The sequence below is a fragment of the Tinamus guttatus genome, unplaced genomic scaffold, assembly GCF_059628265.1.
Source record: "Tinamus guttatus ecotype Peru unplaced genomic scaffold, ASM5962826v1 Tinamus_guttatus_pri_ptg000044l, whole genome shotgun sequence".
Taxonomy (NCBI): Eukaryota; Metazoa; Chordata; class Aves; order Tinamiformes; family Tinamidae; genus Tinamus; species Tinamus guttatus.
In genome coordinates this window covers 559040-582544 of record NW_028288578.1, presented here as the reverse complement: position 1 = coordinate 582544, position 23505 = coordinate 559040, and the positions used below count along the sequence as shown (strand labels likewise).

Genomic DNA, 23505 nt, shown 5'->3' with positions numbered 1-23505 from the left:
GTTAAAACACCCCCTGGTAAAGCCCTGGGCTCCTCCAGTGCAAGTTCATGCTTTAAGTGAATCCCAATTAATTTATTACAACAAAATAAGACTCTTTTCCAGTATCTACCAGTCAGGTAAACTTGGTGGAGTAAGAAGTGGGGTGGACTAAACTGTTCTCCCCTTCAGAGCGGGGAAGGCAGCAGCTCCCTCCCTGCTCTCCAGCATCGTCAGAACTTTTTCCTCTCACAGCAGCCTGTTCCAGCACCAGGAATATTTGTTTCCCTTCAGGAAAGGTGCAACTTTTTCACACAGAGGAGGATGGGGAGGAAAAAAAAAAAACCTTTCTCTGTCCCTAAATCTAATGGATCTGGCACAAGTTTAGTCTCTGGCAGGCTTTTTCTGCTGAAGTAGTCAGAAAACAGTTAATGTTTTTGGACATTCTACGGCGATGAATGAGGCAATTCATACCTCTGCACTATTGTTTTCGGGGTTTGTTCTTTGTTTCCTATTGTAAAATGTCTGGAAACACAGGAAGATGGCAGTTGTATTGGTCAATATTTCGAAGACTTTCTTCAAATGCTTGAGGGCTGCAAAAACAGTTAGACAAAAGCCTTAAAACTTGCACCCAGCTCAGGCCAGGGGCGGGTGTTATGTTAAGTTATGCAAATTATATGATCCTAGAGAGCAACTTCAAACAAGTGAAACATTAATTAATAGAACAACAACAACAAAACTTTGTTAAAACTACTTCTCCTTTCATAGTGCAGCTGTCAATGATTTAAAGACGGGGTCGTAGGGGTGTTTGGGGGTTTGTATGTGTGTTTTCCTCTCTAACACATTTACTGCACTGTGGACTTGAAATACATCCAAGAGAAACCAATTAGTGTCCTGTACCCCAATGTGTGAGCGTTTCTTAACTCTTTTTGCTGCTTTCAGTGGTAATGACTGTTCAATGCCGCCTTCTGCAGCCAAGGGGAGGGTTTGAAAACAGGCTCTGAGCTTCGCTGCTTGCAGGGCAAAACTCAAGCGCGAAAGTGCAGAGGGGGCAGCTCTGCCTAAGGTGGTGGGAGGGGGTGTTTTGTTTTCCTTGAACGTAAAATAGAGAAAGAAAGAAAAAATGGGGGGTGGGGGAGAGAGAAGAAGTTAAAAAAAAAAAAAAAAAAAAGGAAGAAGAAAGAAATAGCCTTGAAGTAAGGAAGAAAGTAAGTAAGGAAGAAACCCCTTGTCCCTTTTGCTTGGGAAGCCTTGGGCCTGCTCCGAGCTCCCCCGTCCCTTCGTGTCCGTCCCTCGGGCCGCGGCCTTCGCGGGGCCGGGGCCGCTGCGCGCGGAGCTCCCGGGGGGCCGGCGCGGGCTGCTCTATCTCTGACGCTTCCTGCCGCTCGGAGGAGCCGCTCCGCTCACGCCGCGTTTCCTGGCGGGCGGCACGGAGCGCCCGGGCGCGTCGTGACCGGCCCGCACGGTCCGGCCCCCGGCGCGACGGCCCCGCACGCCGCGCTCGGGAGCCCGGGGGGCCCGCGGGAAACCTCTCCCACGGCCGCGTCCAGAGCGGGGGGCTCAGGGGAAGGAGGGAAAGGAAGAATAACAAGAATAACAGCTCCGGCATTTCCCGCCGCCGGGGCGCACGCAGGTGGCGCCGGGGACAATAGCGACCCCGGCGCCCCGGGTCCGGCAGGTGCGCGCCCCGCGCTCCCCTCCCGTCGGCTGCAGCGGAGGGACAGGGACACGGTGCCCTCACACCGGCCCCGAGGCCGCCGCAGCCCCCCGGCACCCGCGGCGGGGACCGAGGGGCTCCCCTCGACGTGCTCAGCCCCCGGGCTGTCCTTCCCGCCCGCCTCCGCTGGCGACTTCGTTGACGTTTGGCTGTCCGGGGCCAGTGGGGAGGACACGTGCCCCGAGCGATCGAAAATCCCCCCTTGGCCCCTCTCTTTTGGACTGACTGATGCTGGGGTGAGAACGGGAACAACCCCCTGAGCCCTCAAGAGCTGCCCCTTGCTCTGTCGGTAGCACCTCGGATTTGGGGCTCCAGAACTGTCCCACTGCCCTGCAAAAAGCGGGTGGCCCCGTACCCGCCCCGCGGGCTCGCCCCGTGTCCTCCAGGTCCTGCGTGGGCTCTGCCCGCCCTCAGCTGGTCCCTCAAATCAGTCCCCCCCCACCCAGGGTTCGGTAGCCCCCGAGGGTCGCCCCATCTCACGCGGGCGGAGGAGCCCGGGCAGCCCCTCAGTGGCCACGCGACGAGGAGCTGGGGGTGCCTTTTCCCCAAAACACCGTGTCTCGACTGTGTTTTATTTACCTCCTCTCGTCCCAAAGCCGCCCACACCCCTTCCCTCTCAGCATCCCCAGCAATTTATTTTGGCTCATTAAATTTAATTAAGAACGGAGTAGGTGTTCCATATTTAATCAAAAAAAAATGCAGGGGCATAATAACCTCCAAGAGGACTAAAATAAAGAATCGCTATTCAGATGTGGGCCGCCACAGTGCAATTTTTTATTACTTTTTTTTTTTTTCCTCGCAGTGTCTTTTTAAGAGCATCTAAGCACACACACATAAAAAGCTAGAAGGCATGCATTCCGGAGTTATTCCTATGCATATCCCTGCAATAATTTTCCGCTTTCCTTCGATAAAATTGCCAAATAATAATGAATCATTTCATAAATAATGGGTTTAGAAGCTTATCAGGGCAGGCGGGCCACTGCTGGGGTTTTATCTCTCTCGGCCACATTGCAGTAGTGTTCCGCTCTCCATACTAAATAGGAAACTGGACGTGATGTGGAATTAGAGCCTACCCAGCTGAAGCCACCCAACACTTACTACAAATATAGCCGTGATGCGTAGGCCACAAAATGGCTCCACTCACTTTTCCCAATGAAAAGCAAATGGTGAGTGGAGAGGGATCCAGCCCTGCGACGGGCTCGGGCTGGCATGGGGGTGGCTGGGCGTTTCTGGGGGGGAAAAAGGGGTGCGCGGGGGGTCTCCCGCACCATGCAAGGTAAAAAGAGGGAGGAATCCAAAATCTGAAGCCTTCTCTGCCGTTTTTTTTCTTTTTCCGTGTTTTTTAATTTCATTTCATTTTATATTTTTCCTTTTTATGGAGGAGAATAACAACAACAAAAAAACCGCTTTTCCCGCTGGGGAATACGGGGATGGGCTCCCCCCGGGGCTGCAGAACGGGGGTCCGGTCCGGCCCGGCCGCGGGGGACCCGCCGGGCCCGGGGGCCGCGGCCCTTCCCGGAGGAACCGCCCGGGCCCTTTTGCCGCTGCCAGGCGGGGTCCCCCCCTCTTTACCGCGCTCCCCTCCAGCCCTTCGGGGCGATTTCCCCGCGAAGGGCGCGGAGCGAGAGGCGCGTTTCTGGGGTGGAAATTTCCTGCCGATCCGCGGCTGGAAAACAAAGGTTTTTTTAGGGCAGAAACAAGCGGGGAGGGAGTTAATGAGCCCCCATTTTCTCCATGCCATTAACCCCCAACGAATGCAAAAAAAACGCGGCTTTGGGCTTATATTATATTATTTTATTCGTTATGAAAGTCTACAAAAGCGAGAGGCAACACCGTCGGGATTATTGGGATTTTTTTTCCTTTTTATTCGTTTTTTATCCTTTTTTTTTCTTTTTTCTTTCTTTCTTTCCCCTTTTTTTCTTTTTTTTTTCTTTCTTTTTTTTTTAACAGAGGGAAAAACACCGCTTTCGTGATTTCGTTCGGCGCGGGGGGGGAGGCTGTTCCCTTCCTGTTGATCCACTAAAGAGAAAAAGGGCCGGGGCCGCGCGAGGGGCGAGGGCGGGCAGCGGATTCCGCACGGAGGGTGGCGGCACCGATCCCCCCCTTCCGACCTTGAACATTTAATTTTTCAGCCCAGCAAAACAGGTGTGGGAGAAAAGCCGCCGCTTTTTTGAGGGGGAAACGGCGTAAAAACAACCCCATCGCCAGTCGCGGCGGCTGGGATTTCCTCCCGGCACAACGGGGCACGGAATATGTCTAAAAATAATAATAATAAATCGGTGTAACGCTCGGGGCGCTTTTAATTTTTTTCCCCCATGTTGTGTTATTTCATTGCGCGCGAGGCGGCGCGGAGGTCGGGGGGGCCGAGCCTCCCCCGTGGAGGCCGCGCCGGGCGCGCTGCCCACGCGGGTCTCTCCGCGCGGCCGTCGGGCCGGGGCCTCCTGCCCGTGTCCCCTGCACCCCTCGGCACCGAGGTGAACCCGGGGGATCCACCCTCTCTTCTCTTCACCCCTCTCCCCGCCTTCTCTTCCTCCCAGGATTTAGCAGTTTTATCCCGATGCGGGTGTCCTTCCTCTCTGTAAAGTCGTAAGTACCTTGAGGTGGGAGGAGTAAATTCAGCCTGACACTGAGAGCGCTTTTGTTGAAACAGGAGAGACTTGCGGTGTCCCTACTTAAATATGACACATGTGAGTAATCTCTTCCTATACAATATCGGAATAGTCAATTAGATTTTCTTTCTTGACGGCTGGCGGGGAGGGGGCTGGAGGGAAAGCAGAGAGCTGGTGCTTTGGATTATTTTTTCCTCCCCAGGAGAGATGGAGAGATATGAGGAGAGAGAAAAAAAAAAAGGGGGGGGGCTTTCTCTCGCAATTCAATGGTCGGGTTCAATTAGCTTAGCAGAAACGAGGAGGAAAAATACCCATCCCAAACCAGCAGGAAGGTTGGGAATGAGACCCGAAATGTTCCAACTTTCTGGTCCCCGAAGTCCCTTATTTATAGAGGGGAGAATAAATAATAATAATAAAACACGCCCGAAGAAGGTGGCGGGAGAAAGTATGTGGCAATAGTCGCGATACCCCTCCCGCCCCTCAGCGCTGGGTGCCTTGTCCCGATAGCAATCGTTATAATTGCGAAGGGAGCGGGGGACGTTGCAGACAATAATCCTGCGCGGCCGCGTACGGAGGCTGCTCCGTGCACAGCGCCTGGCCTCTTCCTTCTTCCTGCATTAGGTAATGCACGGGCGGGAGATTTGCTTCGCTATATTTTATTTTAAACCCCTCTCTCCAAAAGCGACTTGAGGTATATTTTACTGTTTAAAAAAGGAGAAAAGAACGTAATAATAATGGTGGTAATAAGAGAAGGACAAATGAGGCGCCAGGGACAGGCCGAGCGGCGGTGCCAGCGGGGCTGCGGGCGGGTGCCCCGCGCCGCTGTCCCCCGGGCGCGGCGGCTCTGGGGGGAGCAGCGACCCCCGCTTGGGACCACGGACAAAGCGGGAGGCTCGGGGCGGGCAGCGCGGCCCGGCCCGGGGCGCGGAGCCCCTTGCCCCGCCGCGATACCCCCCGCGGAGCCCCGCGCTGGCACGAGGGGTGCGGGCGCTCCGCGACGTCACGGCCCGGCGGGGCCCGAGCCTGCCATGACGTCACGGCCCGGCGGGGCCCGAGCCTGCCATGACGTCACGGGCGGCTCCGCGGGGTGCGGGCTCTGCGCGGCGAGGACGGGTGGGGGGGGGGGTCGGCGCGCGGTTCGTGCCGCTCGTGCGGGCGCCCCTCACCGCTGCCTCTGTCTCCGCAGGACGATGGACAGGCCGCCCGCGCCGCCGCCCCCCAGTGACCCCCGCGATGCCCGCCCCCCCCGGCGGCACGAGTCGGAAGCGGAAAACACGAGCGAGCCGGAGAGCAGCCGCGGGGGGATGGAGGCGCCGGGAGACCCCCAGCTGCTGCTCAACGGGGCCGCCAAGGAGGCGGGCCGGCCCTCCCCCGGGCCCCCCGCCGCCGCCGTGCCCGTCATCGAGCTCGTGCGCCGGGGGGGCTCCCTGGACATAAAAGGGCGCGAGGCGGCGGGGGAGGCGATGCAGAGAGCGCCGGGCGCCGAGCCGTGCCGCGCCGCCGAGGCCGCCTGCGAGGCGCGCATGGTGCAGCTGAGCCCCCCCGCGCTGCCCCTGCAGCCCCCCGGCAGGGCCATGCTCTACAACCTGGGCCAGCCGCTCGCCACCATCAACAGGTCCGTGTCCCTGCGCCCGGGCCCCGCGCCCGCTGCCCCCGGGGTTGGGAGGGGGATCCTTTCCCTGCGCGGCGCTCCGCGTGCTGCAGCGCGGGGCTGCATGCTGCTAACTTCCCGAAGGGGAAGGGGAACAAAACTCCCCAATCCCGACGAGCTGCCGTCCTTTCTAGACGAGAAAACCCCCAGATATTCCACGTTTATATCGCGGTCCCCTATAGAAACGTAGCGCGGGAAGGGAGAGGGGCTTGGAGTAAAGGTGATGCTCGTCGGGGGCAGCTTGATCTCGGTATAATATTGGCACAATCGGCGCCCGCGGAGCAGCGCGGGGGCCGCTGTTCCCCCGTGCGCGGGCGCTGCCGTCGGGGCTGCCCTCACCGCCCTCCCCTTCTCGCCCACAGCGGTTTCTTCGGGGAGCCCGACTCCTTCTCCATGTACGGCGGCAACCGCGTCAAGAGGAGACCGTCCCCGTACGAGATGGAGATCACGGACGGTGAGAGCTCTCGGGCGCTGCCTCCGGGGCGCGGGTGGTTGTTGGTTGCAGGTTGAAGGGGATAAATTGCTGCGCAATGTCCCCAAATCTTCACGGGAGCAGAAGGTCCTGGCCGTGGCATGGGAGCTCTCCCCGCTCCCGTTAGGGCTGCCCAGCCAAGCAGGGCAGCGCACGGGTAATTACCTCCCTGTTCTGCAAATTGTTTCGTGTTTAAATCCAGAGGAGCCACTAAATTTAAGTCTTTGCTGGAGCGCGAAGGCTGGAGCCGGGCCATCGTGCTGCGTCCGCAAAGCCTCTCAGCCGAGGGACTTCCACGGCGCAGACCGCAGCCTTGGGCGGGAAGGTCCCAACTGCCTCTAAATTGTCTAAAAGCGGCAGAATAAGACCGTGCTCAATTCCGTGGGGCCCAATCCGGATTGCGGCCGGTACCTTTGCTAGCCCACCTGAACCTTGTGTCGGTCTAACCTGGCGCCGCTGCAGAAACTGCTTGTGCGGGTGCCAGGTTTGAGTCAGAACCCGCGAGCAGAGGCTGGAGATGAGCGGAGAGCCCGAGATGGGGATCCCTGTCCGCAGGCTGAGCGGATTGCCATGGAAAGGAGGCAGTGGGAAGGCAGGATAGGATCCCGCTGCCCTTGCAAACCCCTGCCTGTGTTTGCAAGCGGCTCCGGACAGGAGGAAACGCCGCATGTGCAAAGGGCTGTTTCCAAGATTAATTTGCACGTGGAAGAACGACACGTTTATGTGCAGCCTTGGCAGCCCGCACAAATTAGATCATTGAAGCATTTTCTCTTTAGCAATTTCAAGCGATGTATTTCAGTCATCGAGAGCTTGAAATTCCTTCTTTCTTTTCCCAGTCTTTTTCATTCTACCTAGTTAATCTGGGATTAAATCGAATCATAATCAACATCTTTTAAAAATATGAAATGATGAAGTCGTTTCATTTTCTGTGTATATCAGTCTTTCTGCTCCCACTTTCTGCTGTCTATTCTATTTAGACCACGGGGCAGCGGTGAAAGTGCAGCACGTAGTGCAATCAGCTCATCTTATCTTGGGCTGGATCCGCGTATTTAATGGTTACAGTTAAAGCTGTGAAACCAGAGAACAGCAGTGTCCACAAAATCACGGTCTGAGTAAAGCTTTAGACTTACCTACTGTTAAGTTAGGTGTTAAGGGCTACAGAGAAGCTGTATAAGTAAATTGTCAGGCAGGTGTCTGGAAATGTGCTGGCCAGGGAACAGATCAGGTGTGTTAAGTGGGCTTGATCCTGCAGCCCCTGGGTCATGGGAGCTCCCAAGACTGGATAAGAGTTTTGGGGGAGAGGATATAGGTGACGCCTCCTGAAAAAGCGCAGTGGGGAGGGAAGTGTATCCCATGCTGAGGCATCCCCTCGGGCTGCTCCAGCGCTCTGCATCTCTGCTCCACGTCTTAGTGCTCCAGAGATGCAGGAGGGCAGGAGGGTTTTTCAGAGTGGATGGTGCTGCCCACGTCTTGCTGCAGCTCCTTGGTGCTCCCTGGGCTTGGTGCTGCAGGGGACATTGTGCCCCCATGGGCCACCCGCTGCCTCTGCCAGGAAAGGAGCAGGAGCTCAGGGACCTGCTGGTGGTCTGGCAATGTCCCCACATGTCGCCAGTATCGTCACGCCTGCCGCATGCTGGGGACCCTGCTGGCACCAGGGCTGCTTTCCCTGCCTCTCCTCCCTCACTGCGTTAGGAGAAACAGCACCAGAATCTTTGGGCAAAGGGGCTAAAGTGGGAAAAATCCTGGAACTCCCCCACTAATGAGAAGGAGTCCCGAAGCCAGGCTCAAAACTGCAAGGAAAAGAGTGATAGTTTGGGCAACTGTTGTTTAGCTTTTTGTGGAAAAAAAAAATTGGTCCGTGGAATAGGTTTACAAAATAGAATTGCATAAACTCACAATAATAGAGAAAAGGACCTGCAAAAATATTCATTAAGTTTGGAATCTCACCTTTTTACCAGCTTTCCTTGGATCTTTATTTACAATTTAAAAAAGCATCAATCAGCCAGAAAAAAATCCAGACTTTTTTTTTCAGCCATTTGCTTAGATTAATTATGAAGCAAGTTTCATTATGAGGAAAAAAAAAGTCTTCTGTTATAACACCGATAAGCTATGAAGTGTTTCAAATTTCTCCATTGCTTGAAATATTTTGGTTAGACACTCATCTCTGTCTAAAAGAGATATTTTAATTCAGTTACTGGCTTTGATGCAGGAATCAAAAAATTCAGTAGTGTCGAAGTCTGTGTCTGCATTACAGGTTCCCTCAGATAAAAAGAGACAGGTTAGTCTTCTGATTTCAAAATTTACAAATAAATGCCTTTTAGTCATTAATTTCTGATGAACAAAGTATATAGTTTGTGCCTGGGAAGACTGGTGCTTTGAGATTTTTTGAAAAACTAACAATATCTTAAGCTTTTTTTTTTTCTCAAACTTTCTTAAAAAAAGAGGAAAAAAAAGGTAAAAGGTTAAAAAGATTTAAACTTCTTCTCCCTTGAACTACCTCTCCCTCTAGATTCAAGAGTGACTTCTCTTTTAGCTAGAAGGAGGGTGTCAGTGTTGAAACCCTTGTGTTATTGCAGCAGATGGTACCGTGTTTTCTAAGGGTGCTGGGCTGCCCCTGCCCATGCCCGTTGCTGCCCAGTGCCTTGCCCCAGGGCAGAGCCACTTGTGCAAGTTCAGAGCGAGAGACATTCCCTTTCCCTGAGCCCTGGCACGCTAGTTACCTCGAAGGACCATGCCAGGCTATGTGAGGGTGCAGCGTTGGTGTTAATAGAGCACTAGATCTGGATCTGGGAGGCATGAGATGAGTTGCTTGTATTGGCATCCCCTGGCTTATCTGGGTCCTTATTGAAGGTCCTTCTCCACCCAAACATCTGGGGAGACTCTTGCTGAGCACTCGGCTGTCAGCAGCCCAGGAAGCCCTCAAACATCCTGCAAGAAAGCAGGGGAAAGAGGAAAGTTGTCAGCTTCTACTTTTCATTCACTTTGTTTTATGGCAGTTCTTGCTGTTACAAGCAGGTTTGAACTTACTACGGCTTTTGGGGGCAGAAAGGACATGTTTTCTCCTGTGCCTTGACAGATATCTGGGCTTCTTCCTCTCCTCTGAGCAGTGAGCAGGATCCTCTGTTAGGGTCAGGTGGATGCAGCCTGTGCCCTAAGATCCTGTCCTGCAGGGCAGGGACCTGGGGAGATCTCAGACCTCTCCATTTTACACTTCTTTGGCTGTTTTTTTTTTTTTTTTTTTTCCCCATAGGTGAGAGGGCAGGGAAGATTCCCAGAGCAGAAAAGCATCTTGTGGAGATGCTATGGTGACACCTCTCTGCACATCCTGCCCCTTTGGTTGCTGGGTGAGGGCATAGGTGTCAGCTTAAACAACTAAGCAGAGTCAAGGTGTTACTTGGACCAGGATGGATCAGTTAGGCAAACATTTCAGAGGTTGGACATCAGGGGGAGGGATGACATATGAGTGGGAATATCCCAGCCTATCCTTTGGTGTCTGACTCACTGATATTTTATTCAAATGTTTTTGCTTTATACTTTGTGGTTTTTTTCATTTTGTGTGATACTTCCCATCTTAGAGGGTTCTATTGTGGTTGATCTTTGACACTTTCATGAAATGACTGTGTCCTTCTGCTTTTAGAGCCTCATGGAGGCAAGGGTAGAAAGGACACAGTAAAAAGTACTCATGGTAGAGTCTTCTTACATAAACTGGTTTCCATGGTCCTAAGGATCTGCAGTCCTGATAGTGATTTACAGCCTTGGTGAGTCCTTAGGACAGTGCTCGTGGGTAGATGTCCCTCCTAGTCATTGTCTCACCTGTGACAACAGGACATACTCCGACACTCTGCAAAGAGAATAGATATGCCATGGGGGTACATCTAGTCTTACCTGAACTTTAGCTTGTGCGCCATGGCCTGAACCTTCCTCCTTAAAGAGCTAAATTTAGGCATTTCAACAGATACCTATAAAAACAGAAGCCAAATTTTCACTCCCATTGGATTGATCAGAAGCTATGGATATCTCAGCTCTTCAGGTCAGCATCCAGTTAGCTCTGAACTCCTATTTCACTGTTTGATGATAAATTAGGTGACTAAAATAAATCAGTTAAACTGGGAAAATTTATCCTGTTCAGTGCAGTAGTAAACAGCCTGTAAAGTGCTGCTTCTAATTCTGTGCCATTGCAATTACAGGTCCTCATACAAAAGTGGTTCGACGCATTTTTACCAATAGCCGAGAGAGGTGGAGACAGCAGAATGTCAATGGAGCCTTTGCAGAGCTTCGCAAGCTCATCCCAACTCACCCACCCGACAAAAAACTGAGCAAGAATGAGATTTTACGCCTGGCTATGAAATACATCAACTTCCTGGCCAAGCTGCTCAATGACCAGGAGGAAGAGGGAAACCAAAGGGGCAAGGTGAACAAAGACTCTGGGATAGTCCAGGAAGACCTCCTGCAGGACATGTTGTCTCCTAACTCTAGCTGTGGAAGTTCTTTAGATGGAGCCGCAAGCCCAGACAGCTTCACAGAAGAACACGAAACACTAGATTCAAAGCACACACGGAACCTGCATCACTCTATTCTTCCTGTAGAAGGCAACGCGCAGCGATGATGACCTTCCACACTGCTCCTGAAGCACGAAGGGGAAAGGAAGACCTACTGGAATTTGTACCCTTGGAATTTCTGACTCTGCATTTACAGAAGGCCCCAGGGACTTGGACTCTGAGTTCTCACAGCCCCAGGATGGAGAGGACAGCGAGCTAGCTGAGAACAAGACCAAAACAGATCGACGTTCAACATTTAGGTACGTGATCGTACAAAGAAGAAAAGCATTGAAGTCATCTTCATTGTACATATTGCTCGTAATATGACTCTGTGGAGGGGAACAAAACCTGGCCAATACCTCTCCAGCATTTAGAGGGTTTTCAGACCATTTGACAATTGTCACTTTTTAAGGCAGAATAGTCACCCACCTGAGACACATAACTCATTCACTCCTCTTTCACTGCCCGCTGAGGCCACCGATGCTTTCCAATGGCATGTGGCACTGCAGACTGCTGAGATCTGACAGTGCTAGAGCATTTCTCCAGCCTGTGGCAAAGAAGTATATGCAACTTGTCTGAGCAGAAGCTGTGGCAGCGTGTTCTTGTTGCCTGAGAGCTTTTGACTGTACCTTTCTAAAGAGGTGAAAAATGCCCTCAGCAAAGAACTATTAAAAGGATTAAGACTTTTTCTTTTTTTCTTTTTTTTTCTTTTTTTTTCCTTAAACCTAACTCTGGATTGTTTGGGATGTTATATTTATGACATAGGATTACGTCTGCTTAATACCGTCATGCAGTATCCACTGAACGAAAAGGTACATAGGTGTTTTCTGCTCCCCATTGCCTTCGAGTCCTGATCATTGCGCTGATAATGCTCGATAGGCGAGACCCAAGGCCTGTAGCCTTGAGCTTTCCCCGGGGCTTCTGTAGGGCCAGAGCTTCTTTCAAGGAAGACGAATTTCAGAATTGGAAAGAAAAAAAAATTGCTAGTGAAGCTTTCCTTGGACCTGGGGGCTCTTTTTTTTTTTTTTTTTTTTTTTAATTAAAAAAGTGACAAAAGACGAAATCAATGGTGTAATGATGTGTGTGTACATAGGGTTATAAAAGGGTTTAAATAGTATGATTTTATATTTGGTTTTGGTGTGTGAAATGGTGATTGGTCACCTCTACCAATCCTCACAGGCTGGGTTTCGGGCCCTGGATTCAAAATAAGGCATCGGTAGGATCCTTGTCTGCTCAAGGCTGGTAGGAGGCCACAGCCTCTCGAAATCTTGGGGTGACATGATCATAGCACCGAGGGGATGACCCTCCATTCCCAAGAGTTTAGATCTCTTTGAAATCAATGGTCATAATCAAGTTGATCATGCTAAAATGGGAATAAATTTCCAACCTGATGCTGCCCTCCAGAAAGGACATTTGAGAAGCAAAGCAGTTCAAAAGCAGGAGGCAGTTTCCTGACCCCCTAGAAATCGGTGCTCTTCCTCTGACTGCAAGGATGACACTGATCAGCATGAGCTGAGGCCTTCCCCTGTGCCCAGGAAAAAACAAAAAATAAAAAACCCCATCCTTTATAAGGGAAAATACTGAGAGTGTCAGAGCAAGGATGCTTCCCGTTGTGCTAATTCCTTCTCGGGGATGCTGAGATACAAGGAAACGCAGAGGATTCATGTGTGTGTGCGTGTGAGGACTCAGGCCCTGCGATTTGCAAGTTAGATCCAGGCTCACTTTGGAATTTAGTTATTTCGATCCATTGTTTTTAGCTCTTTTTCCCCGTCTTTGTAAATAGTATGTGTGAGGCTGGTGTGTCTCAGCAGGGTGTGCTGAGCAGAAGCTATTGCCTGAGGAGCATCCGGGCATGTATCCTTGGAAACTAGAAGCTGGGAAGCTTCACTGATCCTGAGTTTGGGGAAAAGGAGGAAAAAAACCCCAACCCTTTCCCAGGCCAAGACTGGCTTTGCACGGAGACTTTTCATAAGGGGGGTTACCTGGTGGGGCTGGGCAAGGGCAGAGGTGCCTGGGGTGGCCGAGGAAGAGAAGCGATTGCTGCCGGCGCTGTGTTTTGGGCTGCTCACCTGGGTCTGAGGGGCAGCAGAGGAGGGCAGGGGGCTTGAGGGGGCAGGAGCCTGGTGGCCCCCAGCCTGGGTGGCAGCTGAGGGTCCCCTCACACACCACACACAAGCAGCAGCCCTCCTGGTGAGGGCGAGAGCCACCATCACACAAATAAAGCGGCTGCTACGTTTTGAACACCCTATGGGGAAACTGCTGCAAGGAAAATCACCGATGCTCACAAATTCCTCATTCCCCACTTATTCTTTATTTTTCTTTTTTGGTAGCCGAGAAGTTAACAAAATGGTACAACCTTCCCAACACGCACACGAACACCCGCACACACACACACCCTGCAGCCTCTCAGCCGGGCACACCGTAGGCCTCCCTGGGCTATGTATAGTTGTACTTTAGTTGTGATTTGAATGGTACATTCTCTCCGTCCATCTTTCCTCCTGCCTGCTGTACGTCTCGGTGTATGGAACATCAGCCTGGTTCTCTTCGAAGCGGCACTTTCGGTCCATGTCGTACCGTGTGATTGAATTCTCTTCTGACGATTTTTTTTCCCCCAATTTTTCCAGCCCTGTCCTTTTTTCCCCCTCACCCTCCTCTCGTATTTCTGCATTTTTTCTGCAGAAAGGAAGGAACCAAACCTGGTACCCTGATTCTTGACCCACTGTGGATGTGCTATTTAGAAAACACATTTGTTGTAATGTGTGTGTATATATAAATATATATATATAATGAATATATCAAGGATATTTCTTAATAAAGTTTTACAAAGCAGCCTCCACTTGCTTTCTTCCACTCTCCCGTCTCATGGTTTAGCTGCTTGGTCTATCATCTCTGTGTTTTGGAGGCAGGAGCCGTCGGATAGCCCATGTCCAGGTGTTTTGGGTTTTACTACCCCCAAGAGAGCAGCAGGAGAAGGCTGGTCCATCCGTGCTTGTGTCCCTTGTGTGGACAGGAGACCTGGCCTCAGTGCAGGCTGAGAGCTGGGAGCGCGAGCATCCAGTTTGTCCAGGGCGTTTTGCCCCTGCGCCGGGTTTTGGAGAACAAGCGGGAGGAAGCGAGCGCGAGGGGCAGGAAGGAAGGAGAGCTGTGAAGCAATCCCGCCGCTCGGGCCGTCCATCCCCCCGGCCTCGGAGCCTCCCGCGTGCTTCCTGCGCGCTTCAGCCTCCCGCTATCCCCACATGGGGATAGGGCTGAGAGGAGTTCGGGCAGGCAGCGCTCAGCCCCCTGTTAGCAGGCAATGACAGCCACGCCTTGGTAAAATATCAGTCTGTATCGCAGCTATAGGGACAAATAAGTTTAAAATCGCTTGAGCTTGAAACATTTGCTAAGTGCGTTACAGGTGGCTTGGAAAATGTTCGTGTATAACCCCAGTCCTCCTGATAACAGCCTGTGCCGTACACACAGAGCGGGCTGCTTAATGGCAGCAGCACTACAGGCTTCTTTTATTTATGTATTATTATTTATATATTTTAAATTATATTTAATTATCTATTTATTTATTATTACAGCTTGGATTCTAGGGCATCCCTCACTTTTTTTCAAGCCCAAAACCTCATCCTCTATACAAGCAAACTCACCTCAGCAGCATTAACAGCCCCGCAGCCAACATTTGCTTCTAGGGTTTCAGGGCAAAATTTGTCCCCAGTGCAAGACGGGGACACATTGAGGGAGCCCGCTGGCTTTCAGGCAACGTCTGCAGGGCGGTGAGTGCCCGTCCGTGCTTATCGGAGCGCCGCGCTCCCGTCCCGCCGCCTCCCGGGATGAGCAGATATCAGGAGCGCAGCGGGTTATCTCCCCTGCCCACCTCCCTCTGCTCCGCGCGGGTCCTCCCGGTGCACAAACGGCCTCAGCGGGTGCGCTGGCTTTGCCAACGGCGCGCTGTTTTCCCCAGCAAGCAAAACTGTCAAGGTGAGGGTTTAAAAGCACTCCCCCAATGTGTATTTTTGAATAACAAGGGCCATGTGCAGCAGAACAGCCAGGTTGGAGCTGCCAGCCCTAGTAGCAGGAAGAGATCTGGACAAGAGATCTGGGCACAGTGTTGAAGGCCCAGTCATTTTTATTTTATTTTATTTTATTTTATTTTATTTTATTTTATTTTATTTTATTTTATTTTATTTTATTTTATTTTATTTTATTTTATTTTATTTTATTTTATTTTATTTTATTTTATTTTATTTTATTTTATTTTATTTTACAGCGGTTTGACCTTGCAAAGCTCCGCCTAGCCTTCAAAGCCAGTTTGCTAAAATGCCTTGTGCTCACCCACTGACCGCATGAGCCGCCTGCTTGAGCTGCGCTGCTTGCGTTAGCCCATGTATCTGAAGTCTGTGAATTCAGATATTCAGATTTATTTTTTTTTTCAGATATTTACACAAAACATGGGGGAAAGCACCAGAATATTAAGGCCCCAGAGTTAGGGACACAGAAAGGACCATCATGAAGGGGGTGGAGGTTGCTGGACGTTGGGGTTGTGCTGCTGGAAGGGGCCCTGGCGAGGCTGGGGCTCATCTCTCCTCACTTTTCGTGCTGCATGAACCAAACCAGTTGCACATGCTGCTCTTAAAGGCAATGGAGATTTTGGCCTCTCTCAAACTGTGGGAAATTTTCTGGCAAAGAGACGTTTCCTCAAAAACCTGCAGCAAGTGCAGTGAGAGGCTCTCTGTCCACTGACATTTCTGGCATTTCTAGCAGCAGAGGGACGGAGTTTGAGCTTTGAGTTACAGAAAATCCCCCTTAGCGCTGCAGAAAGGAAAACAGTCATATCCTGCCACAGAGCCCATCATTTTGTGAAAGCCTCCCGGAGTACCGTGTTTTCACTGGGTGGTTGCGGTATGGATGAAATGGGGCAGCGAGAGAGGAGGGGAAGTGGCCTTTAGATAAAATGAATTAAAAAAAAAAAGAAAGAGAAAAAGAAAAAGGAGAAGGTGGGAGGGACGAAGCCAGAACCACAAACAGAAAGTCACCCCAAACGTGGTCGGTTTTTCATTTTCAAGCCTCATTATCCCTTTTTAATTACAGTTTTTCTGGGAAAATTGTGTTATAGGGCAGACTGCGCTGACACTCCCTGCCTGAAAAAAAAAAAGAAAGAAAAAGAAAAAAAAACCCAAGGAGCTGCTTCTTCATGGGGATTCCCACATTATTTAATTAAAATCTGTGCATTGAACAGCCAGGACCAAACGTTCCCACCGTGGCCAGCGATGAGAACACTTTGCCTCTCCATCATGACAGCCCCTTGGCCACGGGGGCGAGTAATTTATTGCTCACTGGAGCTGCTCAATATGTCCCTGTCCCTGGTGGCCGGGCTGTGCCGGGCCCTGCGCCGCGTTCCCACTGCCGGGACGAGGTGGCAGCCGGCGCGGGGGCTCGGGGGAGCGCAGGGGCAGACGCGGTGCCAGATGAGCCCCGGCCACGGCCATCCCCCTCGCCCCGCCATTGCTAACGGAGTCATCCGAAAAGCAGAAGTTTGAAGGAGAAAAAGGAGAACTTTTCTTCCTGATTCTTGTTTTTTTTTTTTTTGCACCCTGGGGCTGCATGGTGACAGGGATGTTTGCAAGAGTCTGCAGGGCAGAGCGGTGGGGAGAGCCGTGGGCATGGGGAGATGCTCGGAGAGGGGCTGCGGGGACCTGCGGGCATCGCGCCCGGGCTCTCGCCGGGGATGAGGGACCCTGCCAGGCGATGGTGGGGTGCGGGCAGGCACTTGCCAGCCCCTCTCCCCTCGACATATTTATTTTTCCTGGCGCTCAGAGCTATTCTAAGACGCCCCGGTGACCTTTCCGGGGAACAATTTACTATTGTGTTTTGGTGAAGCCTGGCCTCTATTTTTACACTCTGTTTTGCTGATGCGGGGAAAGGGAGCGAGACGGGAATCCAGCAGGAAATGGGAGGGAGCGTCTGGAGCGCAGCTAGAACTGCCCCGGCCCTTTGATCCGCTGCTCCGGGGCCGCAGCGGTGCCCGGCGTGTGGGTCGGCACGGGGGCCAAGCGCTCCCCATGAGAGGTGTCCTCTCGAACCCGCCGGGGCTGACACTGCTGCTGGGGCTGCTTGGCTCCCACTGCTCCAGCAGAAAGAGGCCAAAAAGCACGTGGTGGAGGTGCCGCGATGCTCAGGTTGGAAAACGAAAGCTGTTTTTTTATGGGTGCTGGGTCACTTAGCGTCTGCTGAGAACAGTGGGAGGAGATGGGCCCCTTGAAGCAGGTCGGAGAGGCTCGGCACTGGTCCAAGGTCGCGGGGAAAAGCTGCTTCGCTCGGCATGTCTGTTGCAGAGCTGCCTCTCTGCAGGCTGGAGCCGTTCTCTTGCAACGGGCTTGTGCTTCTGTGCAGAAGCACCTGCGTGTGGCTTTCTGAGGATGCTTTGGGCACTGATTGATGCTCCTGCTGAACGTCTGCGTCTGCTGTGCCCGTGGCCATCCCAAGGGATCGGTGGCACAAGTGCTACCCCATGCTATGTGGCCATGCCATCTAGGCAAGGTGCATCAAGGCCAAGAGCGGCCAGGTCCCAGCGGTGTGGGTGGCCCTACAACCCCGCCGGTGGGCCAAGGCATCGGGCCTGCCTGCATCCCCGGGCTGCATCGCATGTGATGAGCAGGTTGCACATCTGAAGCAGGCTCTGCAGCTGTCATAGAGCGGAGAGCGGCCTGGAAAGTGCTCGTACCTGCTCACCCCACTTGGGAGACAGGAAACCAGCCAGAAGGAGCTCAGCTGGCCTGCAGGGGCTGTCCCTGTGCCCACGGCAGGATCAGGCACGAGCCGAAGCTGCTGCACAGGTGTCCAAGGGACCAGTGCATGTCCCAAGCCCTGCAGCTGCCCTGCATTTGTGTGCCCCTCACTGCACAGCCCCGCAGCTAGAGCACCCACAGAGGGCATCTTGCTCCCTTGGGCCGTCCAGCGCAACCAAAATTAGTGTCAAGGTCCCCCTTGCAAACAGGTAGCCTAATGCCAGAGCATTTCACTCCTGCTGCCAGAAGTGCAACCTGCTGTGTGCTGCAGGAGCTGAAATAAAGCACCCCAGTGCCTCCCTAATCATACACTTTGCGAGCAGCCAGCATCGCTCCTCCGAGCGCTGGTCTGGTCCTGTCTCCAGTGCTGGGACCGGTGCTGAAATGGGTTAGCAGCTCATGCTGCAGATGCTATGGATGGGCAGCGGCTGCCCAGGGTGTAGAGGGCTCTGGCTGTGCTTGGTGCATGTGTAGCTGCTGAATTGGCATCTCGGCCTCCTCAGCCTGCGAGCCACAGGTCAGCAAGGAGCTGAGGTTCAGTGATCATGGGACATGCATGGGACTCAGCAAGGCTTGTGGGTCTGAGCCATTTTTGCAGCAAAACACCCTACAGTGAGCACCAAGGGGTCTGTCACGTTGCATTGTGTAAGGTGCTGTGCAGCTGCTCAGGCTGCACAGTGGTAACTGAGGCAGACCTGCAAATCCTGATGTCACACAGCTTGAAACACCTGGCAGGGTTTGGTTTTGTCTGCAGAAAATCCTCCCGATCTGCTCCTGTGCTGTGCCACGGGGTCTGTCATCCTTGCACAGCACCACGCTTGCTCCAGCATCCTTGTGCAGCACCGCACTTGCTCCAGCCATGCAGAGGGGACACCTGAGCCGAGGTGGCTGCTTTGACTTCCAGCTTTCACCGAGCGCGTCCTTTGAACAGGTCTCAGGGAAGCCCTGTGTGCAGATAACGCTCCCATCAAAGGTAACCACAGCACAAGAGCTTCCTGCGCCGCCGCGGCTGCGCGGGGCTCCCGGCAAGGCCTGGTGCTCCCAGCCCGCGCCGCGGGACGATGCCTCCATCCGCACCGGGAACAGCGCCGGCAAAGCGTCCCAGCTCATATTCCTGCTCGTATTCCTGCCTCTTCCCAGGAGAGGGCAATGGCGTGCAGACACTGCGCTGTGCATCCCAGCCTGCCGGCAGCTCTCCTGCCTCCCGCACAAACCTGGGGTTTGGACAGCATTCGCTGCAAGGGGATTACATCGGCTAACACAGTTCTGGGTTTTCCTGGCATTTTTCAAACAGACTATTCCAAGGGCTCCCCCTCTCTTTCCCCTCTGCTCAAGGTGATGCTCTTCCCAAAGCTTTGTGAATTGCCACAAACAGAGCATTGCTACACTAAAACTGCCCCATTGAAGCAGTGTGTCTATTTTCCTGCAAAATCTGGTATTTTGGGGTGTAGAGGCAGAGGCGATGTCCCAGGCAGCCACTCTCACTGAGGCAGAGCGTGTGGGATATGGGGTCTCACGGAGAGATCCAGGAAGCAAGAAGCCTCTGCAAGCGCTCGCGCCTCCAGGTGGAAGCACTGGCAGCTGTGACCATGCCCCAGTGCTCATTTATTTCTTTATTTCTAATTGATAGCTCTCCCCATCCTGGAACCGTTCACTTCTCTTCAATCCCAGGCACAGGCATCTCTCAGGGGGTCTCTGACTTTTGTTCCTGAAATCCTCCGAGGCGCTAGTTTAAAGGGCAGGCTGGTTCCCAGCCCGGCGGCACAAAGACCTCGCGCCGCTTCATTCTGCCCTTTCCTCGTTGTCCTTCCCATGGGATCCTGGCGCATGGCTCCCATCCCATCCTATCCCAGCCGTGGCAGCCAAGGGACCTCCCAAAGCTCCCTGTGTCTCACTGCGAGCCGAGAAACCCCCGTGCAGGTTTCCTTGGGCTGGCGTGAGATCCCCCCAGTCTCTCCGTGTCCATCCCGCCTCCCTCCGAGACAAGAGCAGCCTCTGAACGGTTGCACAAAGCACAAGATGATGTGATGTTTTCCCATCTCCACTCCTACCTACATCTGTTTGCTTGGGCGGCAGCCAGAAAAGTGACTTCACGTGTTCAATTTCTTTTTTTTTTGCTTGATCTTTTTTAACTTGATTTCTTTTTTTTTTTTTTGCTTGATTTTTCCAACCACCCGAAGGCTCCTGCCTGTTGCAACAGCGACGGTGCAGCAGCCGGGCCAAATCCTGCCCCTGTGTTATGGAAATCGCGCTCGTCGCCCAGCAGATGCGGCTGTGGAAATAATGAGGCTGTTCAGCAGACACGGAGGAGGAGAGGGGAGCTTTTGTCTGGCACTTGCTGGGGCTGGAGTGCACTTGTAAAGCAACAACTGGAGCTCATTGAAAAGAAGTGAGGTTATTCCATGCGTTTTGCTCGCTTCTGTTGGTCTTGTTATTTTTTTCCCCTTCAAATGCCAGCAGAAAGTGTGGGTGCTGGAAAGAAGGAGGAGCAAGATGTCATCTAAAGAAATATTTCTTGTGCTGATTATCAGGGAAACAGATAGGGCTGGTGCCAGCTGGCATGTTCTGGCAGCTCACACCCCACATTTTGGGGATGCTCAGGCCAATTTCCCACTTTTGGGGTGCTTCTTAGCTCTACTGAGGACCTCCTGAAAGGCTATGGGATCTGCAGAAACCATAAAAATGGAGAGATCTTCCTCAGATGATGCCGAGCGCTGGCACTGGGGACAGGGAAAGCGTCTTGCTGGGGTTACACTGAGATCTTGCCTACCCCTCGGGGATCCAAGGGTGTCCTTCCCAAGAGGAACCCAGCCTGGCCGCTTTCTAGGAGCATTATGGACCCATGCGGCTACATCCTGACAGCAAAACCAGGCAGGACTCAGGGGCTCCAGTTATCAGGCGCTGAGTTGTTGAAGCCGAGGGCTCGTCATCGGGCGGCACGGCCCGAGCCGAGGATTTGGCAGGACTTGGAGGGAATTCTGGCAGGACCTGGCTGCTGAGTGGGATAAAAGAAATGCAAGTGATAAGTGGATGCAGGAGCAGGGCTGACAGGAGAGAGCTGATCAGAAAATCTCATGCTTGGGGGTTATAATCCCATTTGTATATGCTGCAGTTTTGGATGAGAGAATCGCAGAAGACGGATCTTGGTACCACAGGGCTCCTCTATCTTCCCCCTGAGTATCTGGCGACAGAAAAATAATCAGACAGGTCATGAGTCTGTCCATCCATCCATCTATCTACCTTCCTACTTATCTATCCCTCCATCTCAATGCATATCTCTCCAACCCACTCTTCCTGCTTCGAAAAAAAACAGCAAACCCGTACAGAAGCCAGGAATAAAAGAAATATATTCTCTCTGCAATTCAGGTAGCTCCTCATAAATCTTCCAGGCTTCAGTTTGGTCTCCTAGGACTCCTGGGTCAGTTGTGAACCTATTTAATCAGCTCGCATGATCAGTCCCGTTTGTCGGTCTCCAGTTGCCGAAGGGCCCTTTGAACTCTTTGTCTCTTTATTGAATTATCCCTGCGTCCCCTGACGATTTTGCCAGACAGGCCTATTCTGCCCGGTGGTTCTCAGGTTCATCACGCAGCGCCCAGGCTGCAGAGCAACCCGCCAAAGTGCTACTGAAAGAGTCGAGCGCGCTCAAGAACCAGAGCCAGCAGCTCCCTTCTGCCAAGCCGCTTATCGCTGCATCTTCTCACGTCACTTCACTTGGTGCTCCCTGTCGCTGCAGATTTCCATAAAAACACAAGAAAATTACAACCTCAGCAAGGAGGGTGTGAAGCCTGCCCGGGTCCACAGCACCAAGAGCTTTCAGGGGAAAGGTCTGCCTGACACTGGTGGAAAAGTCAACTCTTTTAGGGACAAGGGCTTTCAAATGTCTTGAAGGGGGAGAGAAATCACAGCACACTAAGGGATGCAGGCTTAGTTTTTAGCGTGTTTTGGTGCACTTTAGTTTTGTCTCTGGAGGTAGCTTGAGGCTGGTACCTACCGAGGTTTCTGGTGGAGGCTTCCCATGCCGGTTTAGCCCTCAAAGCCAAGGCTCAGCATCTCCTACATCTGGCCTCCAGGAAGCAAAAGAACAAGACCTTTTGCACTGATTGGACCAGTTTTTAGTCAGGGAAAAGCTGAAGTGCCATCCTCAGTAGAAAGTCTTCTCTTTTGGCCGGTGTTGAAGTTCTGCTGGAGGTGGTTGCTACATTACCCAGTGACCCAGCACAGACGTTCCCAGCCCAACACAGCAAGGAAAGGCCGTTCCTTCACCTTGTCTCCATCCAACTCCAGCCAAAGCAGATGCATTTCTCTCTCCCAAGGATACTGCTCCCCATAAATCACAATTTAGTCAGTATGGGCCACCATCAAGACAGGCAGAGCAACCTAATCTACGAGCGCATTAGGATGTTGGAAAACAATAATCCAAGAAGGAAACACATTATCTGGCCTTGTTACTTTACAAAGTAATTTAAATTAATTTTTCCCTAGAGTGGTTAGGGAGCACTGCAACTTGCCCTTGTCTATTCTCTCCGGCTAATGAAGCTTTACCAGCGACTGCTCGTGAATTCCTATTAAGACCTCATCTTAGAGGTTACAGGGCAAAGCAATTTCTGCTCCTGGGAAAGATGCCTATGAATTTGTAATTGTAAGTCCATGTTTGATAGGGATTAGCATCTGAAAGGGGTAGAGTGGTGGATAGTGGGGAAAATATTATTTCAATTAGCAGAAGAAAAGCAACTTAACATCTGATTACAGTTTACACTTCTAATTTTCTCCCATTCTGGTATCTGCAATAATTATTTCCTGAACCATGCCCCCAACTAAACCAGCCAACTCCTTCCCTCTCCTCCTCTTGGTCATCTTGGTTGAGATTCATGTATAAATGGTTAATGAACTGTTGTTTTTTTCTCCCTTTCTGTTCTTTTCCCAGATAATGTCTACACTCACAGAAGGACGTGTATGAGCAAGAGGGTTGTCTTTGTTCATCCATCTTCCATATTCATTGGAATCCACTTGTACGCAAACAGGCTGGATAAGATGTGATGTTCCTCTTCGTACTAAGGAGGTGAACGATGAAGATGGGGCTTTGCTTGGTGACTGGGCTCACATTTAGGGTTTTGGCCAGTGGTTTGGGATCGTTTTGCCCCATGGGTTTTGCCCCACGGGTTTTGCCCCATGTCTCTTAGGTGGTCTTCATATTGGTTTCAAGCTGAGTGGGCCACTGAAAGGGGTTTACCATGCCACCTCCTTGACCTGCAAAATTCCCTCCAGCCATCCAGGGAAAAGACAACCATGCCGCTTAGGATGAGGCAACCGCAAGGCATACACTGGAGGACAGTCACCCCGCAAAGCCCTGCCTTGTCGCTTCTTCATCTCTTTGGCTGGATATGACCGAGCCTGACCCTGACCATCTGAGACGCTCCCCCAGATCATCTGTCCATCTCACCTTCCTCCCCTTGGGTGAGAGACTTCAGATCATGAACAGATGCAGTGTGGTTGCTTTACAAGGAGGTCCAAGAGCCAAGGGACTGAACACCCCTTGTGTGAGGCAGGAACATCACCCCAGCACAGCTAAGCCTCACTCCCACCTTGAATGATGGGAATTATAACCTAGAAAAAAGTTTAAAGAGGTCATGAATGCTCTGGCAGTGCCTGAGAGGAGGGTGTAGGATCTTGTCCTTCCCTCCTCAGGCGGCAAAGAGCTTTTACACAAAGGATAAATTAGCCAAGTACCAACAAGGGTTGGAGGGTTGTTCATTTAGGACAGTGTTCCTG

General features: G+C 52.2%; 1 protein-coding gene across 2 annotated transcripts; it reads left to right on the top strand.

Moving 5' to 3' along the window:
* Positions 1-177: 177 nt before the first annotated feature.
* TAL1 (TAL bHLH transcription factor 1, erythroid differentiation factor) lies at positions 178-11651 on the top strand. Of its 2 annotated transcripts, none has more exons than XM_088536560.1 (6): positions 178-275; positions 2735-2859; positions 4344-4380; positions 5489-5917; positions 6316-6407; positions 10613-11651. In XM_088536560.1, coding segments are annotated over exons 3-6 (942 nt in total). In that variant the 5' UTR covers positions 178-275; positions 2735-2859; positions 4344-4378; the 3' UTR covers positions 11032-11651. The 2 variants fall into 2 exon arrangements, with proteins under 2 accessions (XP_088392686.1, XP_088392681.1); XM_088536555.1 differs by having other exon boundaries at positions 179-275; positions 4231-4380.
* Positions 11652-23505: the final 11854 nt, after the last annotated feature.